We start from the raw sequence: 19,056 nt of genomic DNA, 5'->3' as shown, positions 1-19,056 counted from the left end.
TTTCAGCCTGGCTCTGTTATTTAACTTTCTCAGTGACCTTGAGCAAATCCCTGAACCTCAATGCCCTCATTCTAAAATGAGGGGATGGTGATATTTTACCCCAGAATGGTTTTAAAACTCATAAATCATTCTGGCTTTAGGCAAAACTGTGAAAAAGGTGAAGTGTTAAAGTGTTAATTCAACACTTTCCGTTTTCCTGGTCTGAGCCAATTCCCCCTTATTCCCAAATCTCCCTCCTCTGCTCATGCTTGAAGCACCAGATGCTGTCAGGCAGTCAATCAAGAAAACAGCCAGTTAAATTAATATTCATTAAAAGGCTAGTAATTTAGAGGAAATTACCTCAATAGAGGAAATAGTCTATATTTATCACGTGCTCATTAAGTGCCTGGCACCGAACGTGTTTTAGGTAGTTGTCACAACAGTCTCACAAACTGTGTGACTATCATCCCCATTTTACAGGTGGGGAACCTGACCTTGAAATAAGACATTTGCTAAAAATCATGCAGCTCATGAGCAAAAACTGGGATTCCAAAACCGATGTGTCTGACTCTAAAAGCAGTGCTATTTGAATGTTGATTTATGCAGCCTTTTTGAGGCAGCACTATAACCTGGTGAATAAGAGCACGAAGTCTGAGCCAGGCAGTTGGGTTCACAGCTCAGCACCTTTCCCCATTGCTGTGTGACCTGGGCAGGGACTGTGTCCTCATCTATAAAAAGGGATTGTGCCACCTCACGGGATTATTGTCAGAATTAAATGAGTTAATATACATAAAGCTATTAGAATGATACCTGGCACATAGTAAACGTTATGTAAATTATCTTTCATTACGAAAGCAATCAATGCCCATTGGAAAAAATTCAAACAGTTTAAATAACATGAAGGAAAAAGCAAAGTCCTCTTTTGCTCACCCGTCAATTTCGCCTCTCAAACAGTTTGATGGGAGAAAATGCTTCCAGATGTTGTGTACATGTAGACACATGATCCCACACAAATCCATGTTTGTTATTTTTACATTGATGCGGCAACTTGCATCTTTAATATTTAATACTTAATATTTCACAGATATCTTTCTGTGTCAGTACCTATAAAATTACTTCATTCTTATCAGCTGCATAGTGTGTGCCACAGTACAGATGTGGTATAATTTCGTCATCCCTCTGCAGATAAACACTTATTTTTAAACTGCAAACAGTGCTGCCACGAATATCTTAGTGTGTACAGGTGAGTGGGCATTTCTGAAGGACAGATTCCTAGAAGGAGAGTTAGTGGGCAAAGGGCACATTCAGAGCCGCTGTTTTGTTAGGTCATCCATTAAGGATTAACATTGTTTTACAAAAAAGAGGACTGTAGAGAGAAAGCAATGCCTGACACAAAGGAATGAATGGCTAACGAAGGAGTTTTAAGTGATAATATTGCTAGGAAGAATTTTTTTAAGATAGTAGTTGAGTCCTACCCACATCTCACAAACCATTCTGTTAGGCTGAGACTGACTTATCTGGAAGGCTGACTTTGTTCTCAAAGGTTGAATTAGTGCATCCAAGGAAGTCAGGCTTTCCGTCAATCTGGCTGCCCCAGTCTAGGGGAGCTGGTAGATTTCATGTTCCCTTCATTTCCTCCAACTATTTGGGTTCCTTCTTCTGCACTAGAACAGTCTGGCCTGGCTCCCCTCCACCCCACGCTGGGGTCACCTGCAGCATCTAATCTAAGCCCTTTCCCATAATAACTCAAGATGGCAGCCATGTGGCCATTGCACAGACTTAAATACATTTGTTTCCTCTCTCTTCACTTCCACAGTAAAGCATTTTTTTTCAAAACTCCTTCCTCTCCTTTATTTCACCAGCATCAACAATCCGCCCCCTAGTACTTTTCATCTCTTCCTTCTCTGCTTTCTCACAGCACAGGGGCCTCTGCTGCAGCCAGTCCTTCTCTCACTCCCCATCTGTGCTGCGTTCCCCACAAGGATGTAAATTCCTGAAGGCATACTCACCTTCATATCTCCCCAGGCGAGCGATGCTTTCCACATGGTAGGCCCTCAATGAATTTGTTTTTAAGTGACACTTTTAATAATAAAATTAATAAATGCTTACTGAACAAAAAACCTGAAAAGGAGAGCTGTGTTAATATGAAAATTAAAATCATCTGGAATTCTATAATGATCCGGAGATATTTTGGTGTATTTCCTTCCAATTGTTGAAGAAACTGAGAAGCTAATTAATGCAAAGCTGGTCATCAGATTAAGGAAGTAACTGGGAAACAAATGTCCAGACTCTGGTGATGAGGGCGAGTCCTGAAATGGGTGGTTCAAATGTAGACCACCGGGTCAAGCTGCACCTTGCATGGAAAATGGGCCTGTGTTGCCAAGAACTCCATCTCTTTTTCACTCACTCACTCACTCACTTAGTCAGTAAGGAAGTATTTGTCGAGGTTCTATCCAGCATAGCCCTCCTACAATGACTTCTCTAGCAGATATGACAGTGAGTTTGCAGCCATCATACAGGCCTTTAGGAAGCTGAGTTGACTCCCCTGCTTAGTAGACTGGGGATTTCCATGACACCAAGTCCATAGCTAGCTTGTCACAGGGCAGAAATCTAGAGGGTAAGACTTCTGAAAATACTGCAATATTTGCAATATGTCAGAGTTGCCATTTCTTTATGCCGGTGGTTTATTATACTATGTTAACTTCAGGAATTCTCAGTTTCTGTGTCTGCAATTGTTCCAGTTCAGATTTTCTGTTTGATCTTCATTGATTATAGCTTAAACATCTGTAGTTCCTTACTTGTTACCATTCAGGGCTGGGCAAAGCTGGAATTTCAGGAGTCATACTTCCTTAAAGAGCATTTTGCCCAATATCTGCCCCAGCTCCCTCTCGCCTAGTGATGTTATAGGGTGGCACTCCACAAATTGCTTTATGGCAGGAGGGCTCAACACCACGTTGAGTGCTCCCAGAAAAGGCCTATTGCACTGCCCAGGAGTCATCAACTTCCTATCACTGGTTATGTTGTCCTTTCACATGTCTTTTTGGCTAAAGTGGCCCAGCGTTTTGCTGTTTAAACATTAATGTGCAAGCTGGCTGTAGACTTGCAGAAATTTGAATCCTAAAATTGTTTATAGCACAGCCCACATCCATGGCATCACGTTTATTTACCTTATAGGGAGCTTTATGATTAGTATAAAGATGAAAGGACCAAGGGTCTAAAGGCCTGGAGTTCATTCATTCATTGAACAAATATGGACTGACTGTCAAAAATGGGCCAAGCCCCAAACTAGGAACAAACAAAACCAAAAGCAGACGTGGATCTTAGAGTCTATAGAGCAACAGATGTTAAACAGAAATAACAGAAATGAATGTGTGATTAGGAACTGTGACAAATTCCCAGAAGGAAAGGGGACCTGAGGCACATATAACCCAGTCATCTGACCTGTTCCGGGTCTCATGGAAGGATTGCCAGGGAACAGGACATCTGAGCTGGGGTTGGTTATTTAATTTCATAGTGCCTCAGTCTTCTCATCAGTAAAATGGGGATACTACTACCCTCTTTGACTCACAGAGACATCGTGGGTAGAGTGGGTAGATTGAAAAATGCTCAGGGAACCCAAAAGTGAGCCTGCTGCTCTCCGGCCAGAGGCAGCTGTTCTCTGGCTGCTTCTCCATCTGTCAACAAGCCAGGCGTTACTCAGGCACTTAGACTGCAGACCTTTGATCATTTCCTTCACCTGGCCAGGCAGCTGGGGTTGGATAGACCTGGGGTTAGACTTGGTTCTGCCACTTACACCTAGTGCGAATTTGTGTACATTACTTTACTGCTAAAACTCACTCTTCTCGTTTGTGAAATGGGGGCAATAACAGTACCAGCTCACAGCTTACAGCTTGTGAAGCCCTTAACGTAGTATTTGGCTTGTAGTTACTCCTAAAGCAACTGGAGCTACTGTTATTGTCATTGTTATCATAGCTAATTATTAACTCTTGCCGAGTATTTCTTGGTGATAACTTTGGTCCTTCACCTCCACTCTCACTGCCACCAGGCTAGTCAAAGCCCTTGTCATGTGACACTAAAGGCTATTGCTGCAGCTTCTAATCAGTGTCCCGCCTTGGCTCTCACTTCTCTAGTTCATTCTACGTGGCTTCCAGCATGAGGTTTCTAAAATAAGTGCTTTGCATATATCACCTCTTTTCTTTAATATTATCATTGAAAAAAATATTTGCAGCTCATACCACAAAGAGCTAAGCTTCCTAATACAGAAGGAGTTTCTAGAAAATTGATCATAAAAAGACCTACAAATGGATAGAAAAATGGAGGTACAAATTCCAAAAAGAAACAACAAATGGCTACTAAACATGAAAAGATGGCAGCCTCACTTATTATAAGAGAAATGCAAATTAAAATTTCACTAAAATTCATAGTTTACTTATCAGGGTGACAAAAATTCAAAAGTTTAGGAACACCTCATCAGGATGTGGGGAAGTAGGCATTTTCTTATATTGCTGGGGAGTACAAACTGGTACGCTCCCTATGGAAGGCAATTTGACATTACTTATCAAAATTACAAAAGCATATACCCTTTGACTCAGCAACTTTACCTCTGGAAATTTATCTTACAGATGTGCTTGCACATTCCATGACGTAAGTGCAAGATTATTCGTTGCAGTGTTGTTTGTAATAGGAAAGGATTGGAAACAACCTAAATATCCCTCAATAGGGCACTCATTGCATGAATTATGGTTCATCTCTTCAAAGGAATACCAGGCACTGTTATGGGAAAATCTCCAAGATATATTGTTAAGTGAAAAAAAAAACCAAGTATAGAACTACTACGAGTATAGTAGGTTACTTTTTGTGTAGGGGGAGGATAGCACACACATACTTAGAGAAACTCTGGTGGGCTCACATGATATGAAAAGCAGTTTTTACCTATGGTGGAAGGGGGACCGGGCAGATGGGAGAAAAAGTTAAGAGGCGAACTCTTCGCTATATACCATTATATATAGTTTCCAATTTGTGAACCATGTGAATATTATCTAATCAAAAGATTATATTAAAAATACTCCTATTACTCATCCATTAATTGAGCACCTACTATGTGCTAGGCACTGGGCATACAAATGTGACAGTAGTGGTGGGGTGGTGGAAAAACCACTGAACTTGAAGTTAAAATACCTGGTTCAAATTCTGACTCTGCCTCTCACTAGTTATGGATCTACTATCACATAGTAGGCATGCAACAAATATTTGTTGAATGAATTTGTGGTCGAAGCTACTTAACCATTCTGAGTCTTTTTCCTCCCGTAGAAATGGGGATAGAGATGCTTCCTATCTCACAGGGGTATGGTGAAGACAAATGATGGAATGTGTCATCAACTCTAGCAATAGTTAACAACAACTGCTATATTCTAGGCACTTCCACATCCATTATTTCCTTGACTCCTCACATTTATTCCCTCACTCACTCATGAGGAGAGGGAGGAACTGAGAGGAACAGTGACTTGCCTAAGGCCTCTCTGGGTGTGAGTTGTCTCCTGGTCTTTCTTTATTGCTGTCTCCCCATGATGCTCCACACAGTAGAAACTTTACATATAGCAGGTGCTCGGGGAATTTTGAAAATCAAGAAAAATCAAAGTAAATTTTATTGAGTGTTCTCAGTGACACTTCAGAGCAGCAGAAATCAGTAAATGCATTTCTGACAATTCAGTTTAGAAATACACCAGCTGGTATTTTTGACATTCACTGCAATAAACACTTTGGGAGAATCCAACAAAAATCAAAAGTTTGTGCTTCTAAAGAGGTAGAGAAGATAAAGACAAATCCACAAAAACACCCATAAGGAAAATGTAGACACTCCTTCTTAAGAATGCAGCACTTAGAACCTTACAGACTTGCCAATAGTTCTTTCTTAGGGGGATGAAAATTATACAAAATAGACCCAACATGGAACAACTTTAAAAACGTTTTTATTGGAGTAAAACGTACACTCAGAGCAGTGCACAGACCAATTGATTTTTATAAAATGAGGGACAGATCTTTATAAAATAGGACACATCTACATAACCAGCACCTGGATCAAGAAATAGAATATTAACTATTGAGCTTTAGGAGATAATGCCAAACAGTTTATAAAATGTTATACCAAGTTCTCTAATTTTAGCCATTCTGATGGGTGTGAAGTGAGATCACATTGCAACTTCAATTTGCATTTCTGGGATAATTAATAAATTGAAAGCCTTTTTAAATGTTTACTTGCTTTTTTGAGAAATGCTTGTTGAAATAATCTGCCTATTTTTTTTTTTTTTGGTAAGGGAGATTGGCCCTGAGCTAACATCTGTGCATTCAATCTTCTTCTATTGTGTATGTGGGATGCCTCCACATCATGGCTTGATGAGCGGTGTGCAGGTCTACACCCAGGATCCAAACCCACAAACCCCAGGCTGCCAAAGAGGAGGGTGAACTTAACTACTAGCCACCAGGCTGGCCCGTAATCTACCTATTTTCAGTTGGATTTTCTGCCTTTTCCTTGCTGATTTCTAAGTGTTCTTTATATATTCTGTATACAAGTCCTTTTTTGGATGTATGTATTGCAGTTATCTTTTCTCACTCTGGCTTGCCTTTCCACTAATGGTGTCTTTTGATGAAGAGACGTTCTTAATTTTAATGTGCAATGATCAGTTTTTTCCTTTATAGTTGGTACTATACGTATTTAAGAAGTCTTTGCCTACCTCAAGGTCATAAAGATATTTTTTGATACTTACTTTGAATAGTTTTATTGTTTTCACCTTCCACACACACATTGAAAATCCATCTGGAACTGATGTTTTGGTATGGTATGAGGTGTAGGGGTCAAGATTCTTCTTTTTCCTCCATGTGGGTGTTCAATTGATCCAGCATCATTTACTGTAAAGACAGACTGTCCTTTCTCATGCATCACAGCAGCACCTTTGACATAAATCAAGTGACCATATCATGTAGATCCGTTTCTGGACTCTATTCTATTGGTTGGGTTGTCTATCCTTGTTGCCAATTACTACTTTTATAGCTTTTTTTTTTTTAAAGATTGGCACCTGTGCGAACACCTGCTGTCAATCTTCTTCTTCTCCCCAAAGCCCCCCAGTACATAGTTGTATATTCTAGTTGTAGGTCCTTCTGGTTGTGCTATGCGGGACACAGCCTCAGCATGGTTTGATGAGCCGTGCCATGTCCGTGCCCAGGATCCAAACTGGCGAAACCCCCCGCGAACTTAACCACTTGGCCGCGGGGCAATAGCTTTATAATAGGTCTTGATATCTGATAGTGTGTGTCCTCCAGTAGGCTCCACTTTTTCAGCCCACCAAGCCATCTCGTACCTCCACCTCCCACTTTGCTTTCAATATTGCAGGTGGGTGTGATTGATTTGCCTGTTCCCATGGCTTGGTTATTTGTGGTTACCTAGATCTCTGTCCCATCAAAGCCCTTTACACGGAAAGGCAGCCAGGTGTCTGCCCAAGAGCAAAGCAGATCTGCTGGGTAATTAAATAACGCGGGGAAAGGGGAGGAGTGGATTAGGCGAGGTTGTACAGTGAGGAAGTGGTCGGTCTATACTTGAAGACTGGCTTCTCCCGGAGATAGGAGAGCCCAACTCTAAAATCCGGGCAGAGGAGGGCAGGGCGAGGTCACCGCATGTAAATATCCGGGGGGGGCCGCAGGGCCGCGCGAATCGGCTGGCCGGGGTGGGGCCGCGAAGCCGCAAATCACCAGTTGGGGGCCGGAGTGCGCGCAGCCGGCTCAGAGCCGCGCCTGCAGCTGCCGGGGCCGGGCCGAGCGCGAGCCGAGCCGCCGGGCGCACAGGCGAGCCGCGCGCGGGCTTCTCTGCGGGCGCGCCCCGCCGACCATGAGCGCCCCCTGCCCAGGGAGCAGCCGCGGCGCGGGGCCCGCCGTGCGGCGCCTCTGAGCCCAGCGGGAGAGCCCGGGCGCCGCGCGGGGAGGTGAGTCTCCGCCGCGCACCCCGTGTCGCGCGTCCCGCCGGGTGCCGCTCCTCCCGGGGCGCCTCGGCCTCCGCCTCCCCGTGGAGGACGGGCTGGGAAGTTTGTTGGAGCAACTTAGGCTGTGGGGAAAGCAGAGCCGGCGCCCCGGCGCGCCTACCCCACCAGCAGAGTTGGCGTTAGGGGTCGGGAGTGGCTGAAGTGGGGACGGGGCTTGAGCCCTCTGAACTGGCTGGGATTCCCAGACGTGGCCCGCGGCGGGGGGCGCTCAGCGACCTGCGGCGAGCATCCCTGCTGTTTGCTCTGGGGCGGCATCTGCCCGGGCGCTGGCCTCTGCCGACCGCCTGCCCGCCCAGGCTGCTCGGCCGGCCCCCCCTCCCCGCCCCTCTCAGTCCCAAGGCCGGCGGGGTCAGGGGACGCGAGGGGCTGAGGGGCTCCGCTAGAAGCCCTGGGCTCGGAGGAGGCGAGTTTCTCCACTAATCTCTTGAAAAGTTTGCAAAGAAAGCGAAGGAGCCGGCCCGGTAACTGTTGACAACATCTCCCTCCCTCTCGCCCTTTGTTGAGAAAGCATGAATAGTTGGTTGTGTCGCCCCCTCTGCGTCGGGAAGGGGAGGTGAAAGATAGGAAGGGAGGGTGGGTGGGCGCGACAGGAAGGAGGTGCGGATCTCAGCCCATCTTTCTTTACCCGCCGAGGCTACCGCCACTTTAAAAGTTTGCTCAGGTGTAGACGCTTGTCGGGAGAGGTCAAGTGGACTCCGAAGCAGCTGGCCGGGCGGCGTGTTTCTGGGGAACCCGGTGGGTCGTGGCTGAGGTTTTGGGGGGCGTGGAAAACTCTGGTTTTGGTGTTAACTGGCTTGAAGCAAGGTGCGAAGGGGAAAGACTGTTTGCCTAACCTCGTGTCTGCTTTTGCCTAAAGCCATTAGCTGAGATGGAAAGTAGAGCCGTGCCTTCAGAGATTCTTTTAAACCTTGACTCTTATCTGCCAAGGCTACACAGATCTCTCGAAGGAAAACGCAGTGGCGGAGGGAAGGTCAGTTTGAGAGCGGATAATCTCCCTGCGTGTTGCCAAGGACTGAGGCGAGATTCGGGAGGAAGGGGGAGGCCTCGGTGCTGGGGGCGGGGCTCAGCAGGGCGCAGGTCCAAAGAGGGAAGGGGCTGCCCGGTTAATGATGGGGAAGCCACAGCCAAGCGGTTGCACGCGGGTGTGCAAGGGAGCGTATGGAGTTAAACGTCAACAGTTTGCCGTGCCAAGGGCTCCCTCACCCCCTGACTCCAACCTTCTCTGAACTGCTGCTGAGAAGGCTGACATTTCCAGAATGACTAACCAAGATCTCAATCTCCAATTCATGTAGAAAGGACTGCTTGTCAAATGGATGCTAATCTCAAGAACCTTATCATGTAAATCCTGTGCTGTGTTGCTTGAAATACAATCCATGGAAGAATTATTCATACTTCAGTCATTTGGCTAGACTTCATGAGTTTATTTCAAAAAGAAAAGGATACTCTCAATTTCTAAGCCCAGGCAAAACTTCTAAATGGATAAGGCAATTTTATATGTGTGGTTCTTCTATCTCCTCTCCTGTATGACTCTGCAGAGAAGATATGAAACTACAGATCCAAATTGTAAATTCTCTATCATGGTCAAATGGGGCGGCAGAGATAGTTACATTTCCAGAGTTTAAAATGTGATAGAAAGTTCTTAAAGACCACATCAGATGACCATCTGTGAGTTTAACTTGCTCTCTCATTTCAGAAGTAAATGAAAGATGCAAACAGGTGGGCTGCTTATCTCTGCCTTAATTTGCACGTGATCATCAATTTCTTTGCGACCTCTTTGTAAAGCAAGTGAGTTGGGCTGCTGTTCACAAATATTTCAAAGGACAGCCTCTGACAAGGGTCAGCAAGGTGGCACATGGGTTGGGAGTTTGTCAGGCCTGCTTCTGTCCCTCTTGAGATTTCAGCTCTTTGAACATTCACGTGTTCAGACGATGTAGAGTCTTTGACTTTTGTATAGACTTCAAGGTCTGGTGTTAGACTGAGTCAGGACACTGTGTCTGTTTTCCTGCACAGTGGAGAGAGGTGAAGTCAGATGGTCAAAGACTCCCCTGGGCTTTTCTTTTAAAGACTGCATCCGGGCTCACTTGATGTGCCTATGTGTATCTACGTCTGAGTCTTCCTTGGTTTGGGGTGTTGACATCTGTTGCTCTAGGTTAGTACATTTCCCTCCTCATCTTTCCTGGCTGCAGTCTTCCCCAGAAGCAGTGACTTCATTTGCAAAGTCGTAGTGAGGCTACAGTGACAAGCGAGACAGACATGACCCCTGCCCTGCTTAAAGGAGACCCGCTGTTTATTGAGTGCTTGCTGTGTGTCGGGGACTTTCTATGCACGATCGCATTTGCTTTTCACAACAACCCCATGCAATAGGTATTGTTAACCCATTTTTACAAATGAGAAACTGACTGTCAGAGAGGTTGAGTAACTTGTCCAGGCCATTCAGCTGGTAGGTCAATGACGGAGTAGGGCTTTGAGCCTCTGGATGTCTTACTTCAAAGCTTAGGTTCTGAGTCATACCATGTTTGATTTTAAAAAATTAAATGGCACATAAGAAGTACATAATGACTAGGAACATTGACACAGAAACATCTCCGAGTGGAGACAATATGGGAGCCAGAGACTGGAGACTGGGTTTAGTCTCCACCAGGCTCTTCCAACCACATGTTCATACCTCAGGGCCTTTGCATGTGCTGAATCCCCTGCCTAGAACTCCCTTTCGATGTTCTGCTGACTGGCTCGTTCTCTTTTTTTGGGTATCTTGTCATTGTTACCTCTTCAGAGAGTCCTTCCCAGACCACCCTAATCTAAAATAGCCCTCCATCCCCAGCCAGTATGTTTTGTCACTTCATCCTGTTTTGTGTTCTTTAGGGCACTTAGGACTGGGATGTGACCTACTTTGTTTTCTTGTCTGTGTTGGTTGGACGCTCCCATCACAATGTAGGCTCCATGAGAGCAGGCCCTCCTCTAGTTTATTGTATCCTCAGTCCTGTACGTTGTAAGCCCTCAGAGAATGTATATTGAATGAATGAACATTTATTTCTCTTATCTGGAAAAAAGAAGGGGCTTGATTCTCTGAGATCCCATCTGCGTATCACATGCTGAGATTCTGCCTAGTGGTCAGATGTGCTAAGTGGCTTCAATGTCAAAATGGAAAGTACTTACCTTGAACCTAGATTCCAACTACATACCATGCACTTCCATCCCTTGGAATTCCCCAGGCTCCTGGAATCTGGAAAATTAAAAGTAAAACTCAAGTAGGAAATACAGGCACCCAAAGATCGCAAAAGAACCCCCTTCCACTGTAGTCCCCCTTCCGTCCCCTACCCCACTTTTAGTTTGTCTTAGTTGTTGAAGTTATGTCTCTGGCCTGGGCCCACCTGCCTCACCATCAGACCGATTCAAGCTTGACATAGGGCCCAGGCTTGAGCCAGTCTTTCCAAGTGACTAGACAGGGCAAAGCTGTATTTTAATGAGGAAGAGTCCCAAGTTCGAGGCGGCGAGGTATAGAGGAGAGCTGGGCTGTGCATTTCCAGTTCGTCTGCAGCCGAGAAGTCTTAGGAAACATCACCTTGGATGATCGTCTCCCTCCAGTTATTAAACTCTGCTTCACGTCCTTCAGGTTGGCATCCCTTCCTCAGGGAGGCCTTTCCTGGCCACTAGATTAACCTCGAGCCTGGTCCCCACCCTGTGTGTTCCTGTAGCACTGGGGATCACCAACGTGGGCATCACTTACTGTCTGCTTCCTCCACAAGGTAGTAACCTCATGAGGACTGCTGTTTGGCACTGTCCCCAACACCCAGCACCATGCCTGCCACATAGGAGGCCCTTCATAAATGTGTGTTGAGTAGAAGAATCAATGAATGCTTCTATTGACTGAATGACTCTTCCTCATTGTTCTATTCTGTTCCCCAGGTGAACACATCTGAGCATAAGCTGCTCTGTACCAAAGAGACTCGCTTACACCCTGGTCCTCAACCCTGGCTCCACCCACTGGAGAGCTTTAGTAAGACTGTGCCAGGGTCTTGCCAGTCAAGATTCTAAATTCTAATTTCATTGATCTGAGTCGTGGCTTAGGTGTTGAGATTTCAAAAGCTTCCCAGAGGATTTTTATGTGCAGCCGGGTTGAGAGCGGCCACTTTAAGTTTTCAGAACTCATTCCTTGCTTTGGTCCTTATAGGCTGGAAGCGGCCCAGGTGAGAGAGAGCAGGGACGTAATTCATGGATAGCGTATGGTTCCTGACAGTTTAAGAGGTACTTTCACACCTGTTATCACATCAGATAATAACCAGCTAAGGGATCTACCTCTCTGGTTTAAATATTCCCTTTATGTTGATGACTCTTAAAAACCTGCATTCTAGGGCCCAGCTGCATGGCAGCAGTGGTTAAGTTCGCACGTTTCACCTCGGTGGCCCCGGGGTTCGCCAGTTTGGATCCCGGGTGCAGACCTACATACCACGTGTCAAGCCATGCTGTGGCAGGCGTCCCACATATAAAGTAGAGGAAGATGGGCACGGATGTTAGCTCAGAGCCCGTCTTCCTCAGCAAAAAGAAGGAGGATTGGTAGTAGATGTTAGCTCAGAGCCAATCTTGCTCAAAAAAGAAGAAAAAAAAAGATCTACATTCTTTCCTGGCTCCTGACTGCACGTACCAATATCTAGCCTCCTAGACCGGCTGTCCCACTGGTACCTCACACGCAACAGCTACAGTGGTGGGCTTGTACCCTCCCTCCCGCAGTGGTCCCCACTTACACTACTCAGCATGTTATAGCACAGCGCGGTCTTCCCATGGCTGTGGCCTCCTTCCTCCCAGCCGGAGGCCTCAAGCTCCTGGTTCCTCACTCTGTCCCTCCTTTCCCTCCCCGGCCACTGCCCCAGGCCAGAGTTCATCATTCCTTGCTGGCTTGTTGCTGTCAGCCTGACCTCCCTCCCTGCCTCCCTTCTCTCCCCTCCACAATTGCCAGAGCTACCTGGGCACAGCCTGGTTTCCGTCCCTCCCTTCCAGAGCTTCCCTGGCACTTACGGTCAAGTCCAGACACCTTGGCACAGCCTTCAGACTTCATGATCTGATCTGAAGCTGTGCTTCTTCTGGGCAATGCTTCTCGACTTCACTCGAGCCACACTACAAACTTGCAGTTTCCTGAGCCTTTGGGTGCACTGCCCTGCCTTTATGCATCTGCCAGTACAGCATCCTCTTGAAAGGCTTTTCCCTGTAATTTTCAGCCTTTTCAAAATTCCTCATCTCCAGTGATGCCCTCTCTGAGATCCTCCTTGAGCCCTTTTGTTAAAATTAATTGTTCTTCCCTCCAGCGTGTTGAGGGCCCCTATCGAGTTATATTCCTTTCTCTCAGGGTTCACCACCAGATGTCAGAGAATAAACCGAGATGTGGGTAACTTGCTTCAGGGCCTTCTAGAGCACTTTGGCTCAATCTTGAAGTCCAGATAGATCTTAGAGAAGCACAGAGGAAACAAGCTACTGGACACCCGGGAGCCAGGGTAGCTGTTGCCCGTCACACTAGCCTGGGGATAGAGTTGATCGGCAGTGTGGCCCTTTGTCCACAAAGAGGTTCTGTGGGATGCTCTGGGCCTCCCCACAAGGTTCTTTGAAATGATTCAGGCCTGTCTGTGAAGGAAGAAGGTGCTGACAGCTTGAACAGGGAGAGCTCACAGTCGCGGGGTGTGTGTGTTTAGGGTGAGGGAATCCTAGTGGGCTTACGTCACTGGTGGTCAGGCAGGGAGGGCTAGGGAGTTTGGTTTCTTTTTTAATAACGATGATTAACGTTGAGCAAGTGCTGACATTGTGCCAGGTACTGGCCAGACCTGGGAGGGGCCCCCACGGGGACTCAGTCCCATTGTTCTACACCCGCTGTGAGCCAGGCCTTCTGTGTGGTCCCAGTTAGACGTGGAGCAGACAAGCCCCAGAATTACCAGGTTTGGCAGAGAACTGAGGACAGGGTGAGAATTATGTGCCTTGAGCAAAGGGTCTCCTTCCACCCAGCCCCCAGCACTTGTGTGTTTCTCTCTCTTGCATGTGAAAGCAGCGGACTGTGTGTGTTTTATTGTCATTTGTCTCCTTTGCACACTCTGCTGTCTTTATCCCGGTTCTACCTCTTACACTGTGAGCTTCTGGAGGGCTGCGTTCTTCCTGGTCGTCTTCAAGCCACGTCCCAGATCCCCAGTTGCTTTGTGGAACTGACTCTACAGTGGTGCTGTTAAGTGATGGTTTTCACTCAGAGCTGTTCCCTTTGCGCCGGAAAGGCTGGTCTGTGAGGAATGGGGGCTGAGGGCTTGAGGACAGACGGCAGAGCAAAGGGACGTTCTCCTCACCAGCCTCGGGGAAAGGCAGTGCGCTGGGCTTAGCTATGCTGCTGTGATGTCCAGACCAGTCTGATACCATAACTAGTGGGGCAGATTCTGGATCTTTATGTCTCCAGGGACTAGCCCTAATTTTTATTCAGGCTGGTGTTTCTTTTCTCCTATATGGTGGCTTTAGAAATGTCTGATATAATTTGGCTTAGGTCAAAACCATAGGCTGGAGCCAGCCCTGATGGCCTGGTAGTTAAAAGTTCAGCACTCTCACTGCTTCAGTGGCCCAGGTTCGGTTCCCAGTGGCGGAACCACACCACTTGTCTGTCAGTTGTCATGCTGTGGCAGCAGCTCACATAGAAGAAGTAGAACTTACAACTAGAATATACAACTATGCACTGGAGCTTTTGGGAGGGAAAAAAAAAAAGATCAGGAACAAGACAAGGATGCCCATTCTTAAAAATAGCCATAGGTTGTTTCTTAGGGGTGCTGACTCTGCTCAGGGTGAATATTTCTATTCACGGTCACAGTTGGGAACAATTGTTGGGGCTGCTTTTGCATACAACCTCACGTACCATTTTCCTTTTCTTTCCATGAACCACCCCCCTTTTTCTTTTCTTCTTTCTCTTCCATTTCCACTCTTTTGTGACTGTACAGTCACCATGCACATTGCTTAGCGCTGCTGGTGGCAGGCAGGTTCCTGATGCCTCTGGGGGATAGTGTATGTGGCTTTCCTCTGCAGCTGAGCGCACTGATGTATAGAGTGACCCACCTCCTGACCCCTGACCCTGGCCAGTCTTCGTTAATTAGAGTACATTGATTTATTTATAAGCACCAGGTTTTTGCCAGAAAAATTCTGCCTTGTTGTTCTGGCTAGCACAAATGAAGGGCTGGTCTGGCACTGAAGGCCTTCTGGCAGCTAAGGAATCCCAATAATCTCCACCTGTTCTTATCGTTTACCGGGTGGTGGAAGTATGTGAGCTAACTAACATATTATAGTGTTTTCTCTAATGCATTTGTTACTGAAACCTTCTGTCCTTCCTTAATAATCTCTTTTGTTAGTCATGCTTATCCATCAGCTTCAGTCATCTAAAATAACAAAATGGCTCATGTGCCTCTAAAGTCTCTGAAACGTGTTTGCCCGTTTCCATTGGTGGATCTTCTGCCGGTTCAGGAGAATTTCTCTAAAGGATCAAAAAACGGAGATGAGGGGCCGGCCCCATAGCTGAGTGGTTAAGTTCCTGCGCTCTCCTTCGGCGGCCCAGGGTTTTACCAGATCGGATCCTGGGCACGGACATAGTACCGCTCATCAGGCCACAGTGAGGTGGTGTCCCACATAGCACAACCAGAGGCACTCACAACTAGAATATACAACTATATACTGGGGGGCTTTGGGGAGAAGAATAAAAAAAAAAAAACGATTGGCAATAGTTGGTAGCTCAGGTGCCAATCTTTTTAAAAACAAACTGCTTAATAAAAAGAAAAACGGAGATGAGTAAACCTCCCATTCATATTAGATTTCACTGGTGATGCCATTCAATGTTTGTCTTTTAACACTCCGTGAACATTCTCTTTTGTTAGGTGGTCCATTTCCATTTCCCTTTGTAAGTAGGAAGTCAGTTCTTGTGGTCATCTTAGATTTATACCTTCATTCTTTTCTTTCCCCCTTAGAGTTGAGAATCATGGCTGCAGGAAAATTTGCAAGCCTTCCCAGAAACATGCCAGTGAACCACCAGTTCCCCTTGGCCTCCTCCATGGACCTTCTGAGCAGCAAGTCACCTCTGGTTGAGCATCGGCCAGATGCCTATCAAGACGTGTCTATACATGGTACACTGCCACGGAAGAAAAAAGGCCCTCCTCCCATAAGGTCTTGTGATAACTTCAGTCACGTGGGTACCCTCCCCCATTCCAAGTCTCCACGGCAGAACTCACCTCTGACCCAGGACGTCATCCAGGAGCACCCACTGCAAGACTGGAAAGGTGAAACCTTCACCTTCAGGTAACTTCTTTAATTCCATGAGTGAAAATGACTTGTCTTAAAGGGCTTTTTAAAAGTCTTTTTATAAGTGAAAATGTCAAACATGTACGCAGCAGAGCAAATAGTTTAACTAACTCCCATGGACCCATCACCCAGCTTCAACAGTTATCAGCTCATGGCCAGTCCTGCTTTGTCTGGGCTCCCACCCTCTTGCCTTTCTCTGGTATTATTTTGAAACAATTCTCAGGCCCAATTTTATTTCATCTGTAAATATTTTGGTATAGGTCTTTCAAAGATAAGGACATTTATTTTAAAAACATATAACCACAATATAAAAAATTATAACGCCTAAAAAAATGAACCATTTCTTAATATCATCCAATATTTGAGAGTATTTTTAAAGCTGACTTCCTAGCTCATGAAGTCCCTCAAAAGCAAGCATAAGTATTTTTTTTTTGTCATAACATCAGATTCTGAAGTCTGTCCATCCAATTCTATAGAGATGCCAGGATGTCTATAAAGTAGGGCCTGCATCTCGTTGCAGTTAGTTGTCAGCATGCTGAAATAAAATTTTGTGTGGATATGTTATCTGGTCAGCTTCAGAATACTGTAGAACAAGAATTGATTTCTCTTTCTATCTACCAGGGATCTGGGTAAATAAGCCTTATGGTTGTAAAGGCTTCTCTGGGTTTGTAACAGGCCTGGCTGTGATTGGTTTCTGCTTGTTAGAGCTGGTTTAGAAACTCTGCCCTCCTTTTCCCGTTGGGGAAGATCAGCAACCTGTGATGCTATTGGGCAAAGAAGGGGGTGGTTTCTTCTATTGCTCTCCTGGTGTCTCTCTTTTTGTTCAACCCTGTGCAAAGAAAACTACTTTGATCCCAGCTCCTTTATTTGTTCAATATCTATATATTGAGCACCTATGTTAGTCAGAGAACATTGATTTTATAAGCACCAGTGCTTCCCCTGGAAAATTCTACCCAGTCCCTCTGAGTGTCTCCACTGAAGGGCTGGTCCAACATTGAAGACATTGTAGCAGCCAAATCATTCCAGTAATCTACTATTGCTGTTTGACGGGGTGGAGAAATATGTGAACTAACAGGCTAGCAATGGAGCACGTGAAACGGTGTCCTCCCAGAGCTAACATTCTAGTGAGGGACCCAGATATAAATACAAGTCAATAAATGAGACGGTTGCAGATTATACTAAATTCTGCAGAGCAAATAGAGTGATATGCTGGAGATTTATGAAGGTTGTATCTTCTTTTAGGGTAGACAGGGCTCAGTGAGACCTGCATAATGAGAGAAGGCAGCCATGGGAAGAACCAGTGGAAGGCTGTTCCAGGCATAGGGAGAACAAGTGCCGAGAACTGGGGGTGGGAACAAGTTGGGCATGTTTGAAAAACCCCAAACGAAGCTGATGTGGCTTGTGGCTGGAATGTAGCAAGTTGAGAGGAAAGTAGTTTAGATGTCGGGAGAGAGCCAGGCAGGCAAGAGTTCAGAATTAGTTTTAGTGCATAATTGCACTAGTACAAGAAAATGAGTGGAGGCCTGGATAGTCTCTGTAGAAAGCATTGGAAAGCTCTGAAATGTTTCTGACATCAGACTAGAGCTTTCCCAGGGTGTCCTGGGGGTTGGAAGGCTCTGGATCTGCTCTGCAAAATCTAGACGGATGACTTCCTAGCTCAGAGGGCTAGTGGGTGCCTGCTGATGAAACAGATAAATGTGAAGGTGCATACCTGTGCACAGCATTGTTCATATCACATCATTGGCACTTAACAGGCTGGGATGCAGAAGGCAAGCAATCACTACTCCGTCTTGTGAAGGCTGTGAGGCGGCAGAGGAAATAACTTCTGGTCAGCCAGAAATACTTACAAATGCCAGGCTCACAACGTGGAGTCCGAACCAACTGTTACCCGGCTTACTGTGGTCACTTTTTATTTAAGTTGAACTCTGTGTTGAGCTAGGTATCTACTATGTACCACACACAGACAACTCGCAAACTCATTCCTTGAAGTTGTAAGGTCCTGGCTGGGGGCCAGCTGTTACAAGGGCGACTCCAGGGGGCTGGGGTGGTAATGGAGTCACCCTTTCTATCTTGAGGAAGTTCTTAATAAACACCCAAGGTCCATGTTGTCAACCTGCCAGGAGTTCAAAGCTTTTTGTGTTGAAAACTGACTGGAGAGAGGTCAGATCACTGTAAAAGATCTTATCAGGGGTGAGCGCGAGTCCTGAGTTTGAGGTCCCGCCTGTGGAAGACTTATCCAGCCCTGCTGATTGAGGTTTGTTTACCACTCAGAGCTACGTTCATCCAGATTCACATCTTGTTTCCTTGACTTAAAATATCTTATTGTTAAAGATGAATACAGGAAATAACAAATGAACATCCTTCAAAATTATGCTGAGAAGGCACGTGGTTATGTGTCAAAGGATCATAAAGTCCTGGTCTCCCGCTCCTCAGACTTATTATTAGTGTATTTTATTTACCGAACACATTTTTAAAAATATCCTGTGGTGGTCCCAATTTTGAGGAGTTCAAAATACCTTAGATTCTTTTTTTTTTTTATCCTTTTAAGTATTCCTAATACTTAAGTATTAATACTTAATTATGAGCTGCCTCGGTTCCTTTTTGGAACAAGCCACAGTATCAACAAATAAAGTTTGTGCGTGTGAAAAGCCAGGGACAAGCGCCATGAATGAGATCCTGGGGCTCCAAAGAGAGGGTTTGACTGAGGTGCCACAGAAGTACGGCACGAGAGAACTAGCATTAGTATCCC

The 19,056-nt window shown here is 45.7% G+C and overlaps 1 protein-coding gene across 5 annotated transcripts in view; it reads left to right on the top strand.

Annotated features, from left to right (window-relative positions):
- The window catches only part of BCAR3 (BCAR3 adaptor protein, NSP family member), a 190,663-nt gene that overhangs the window by 76,811 nt on the left and 94,796 nt on the right, over positions 1–19,056 (top strand). For 2 of the 5 annotated variants that reach the window (XM_046645421.1, XM_046645418.1), the window contains exons 1-2: positions 7,743–7,952; positions 15,977–16,304. In XM_046645421.1, the coding sequence (XP_046501377.1) occupies positions 15,988–16,304 (317 nt within the window). In that variant the 5' untranslated portion in view covers positions 7,743–7,952; positions 15,977–15,987. Of the gene's footprint in view, positions 1–7,741; positions 7,953–8,725; positions 8,745–15,976; positions 16,305–19,056 lie in introns of those variants that run through there. The other 3 variants (XM_046645423.1, XM_046645420.1, XM_046645419.1) reach the window with 3 other exon arrangements.

Source organism: Equus quagga, chromosome 18 (assembly GCF_021613505.1).
Source record: "Equus quagga isolate Etosha38 chromosome 18, UCLA_HA_Equagga_1.0, whole genome shotgun sequence".
Taxonomy (NCBI): domain Eukaryota; kingdom Metazoa; phylum Chordata; class Mammalia; order Perissodactyla; family Equidae; genus Equus; species Equus quagga.
Note: the sequence above shows the minus strand (reverse complement) of the source record. Positions and strands in the feature narration are given on the sequence as shown.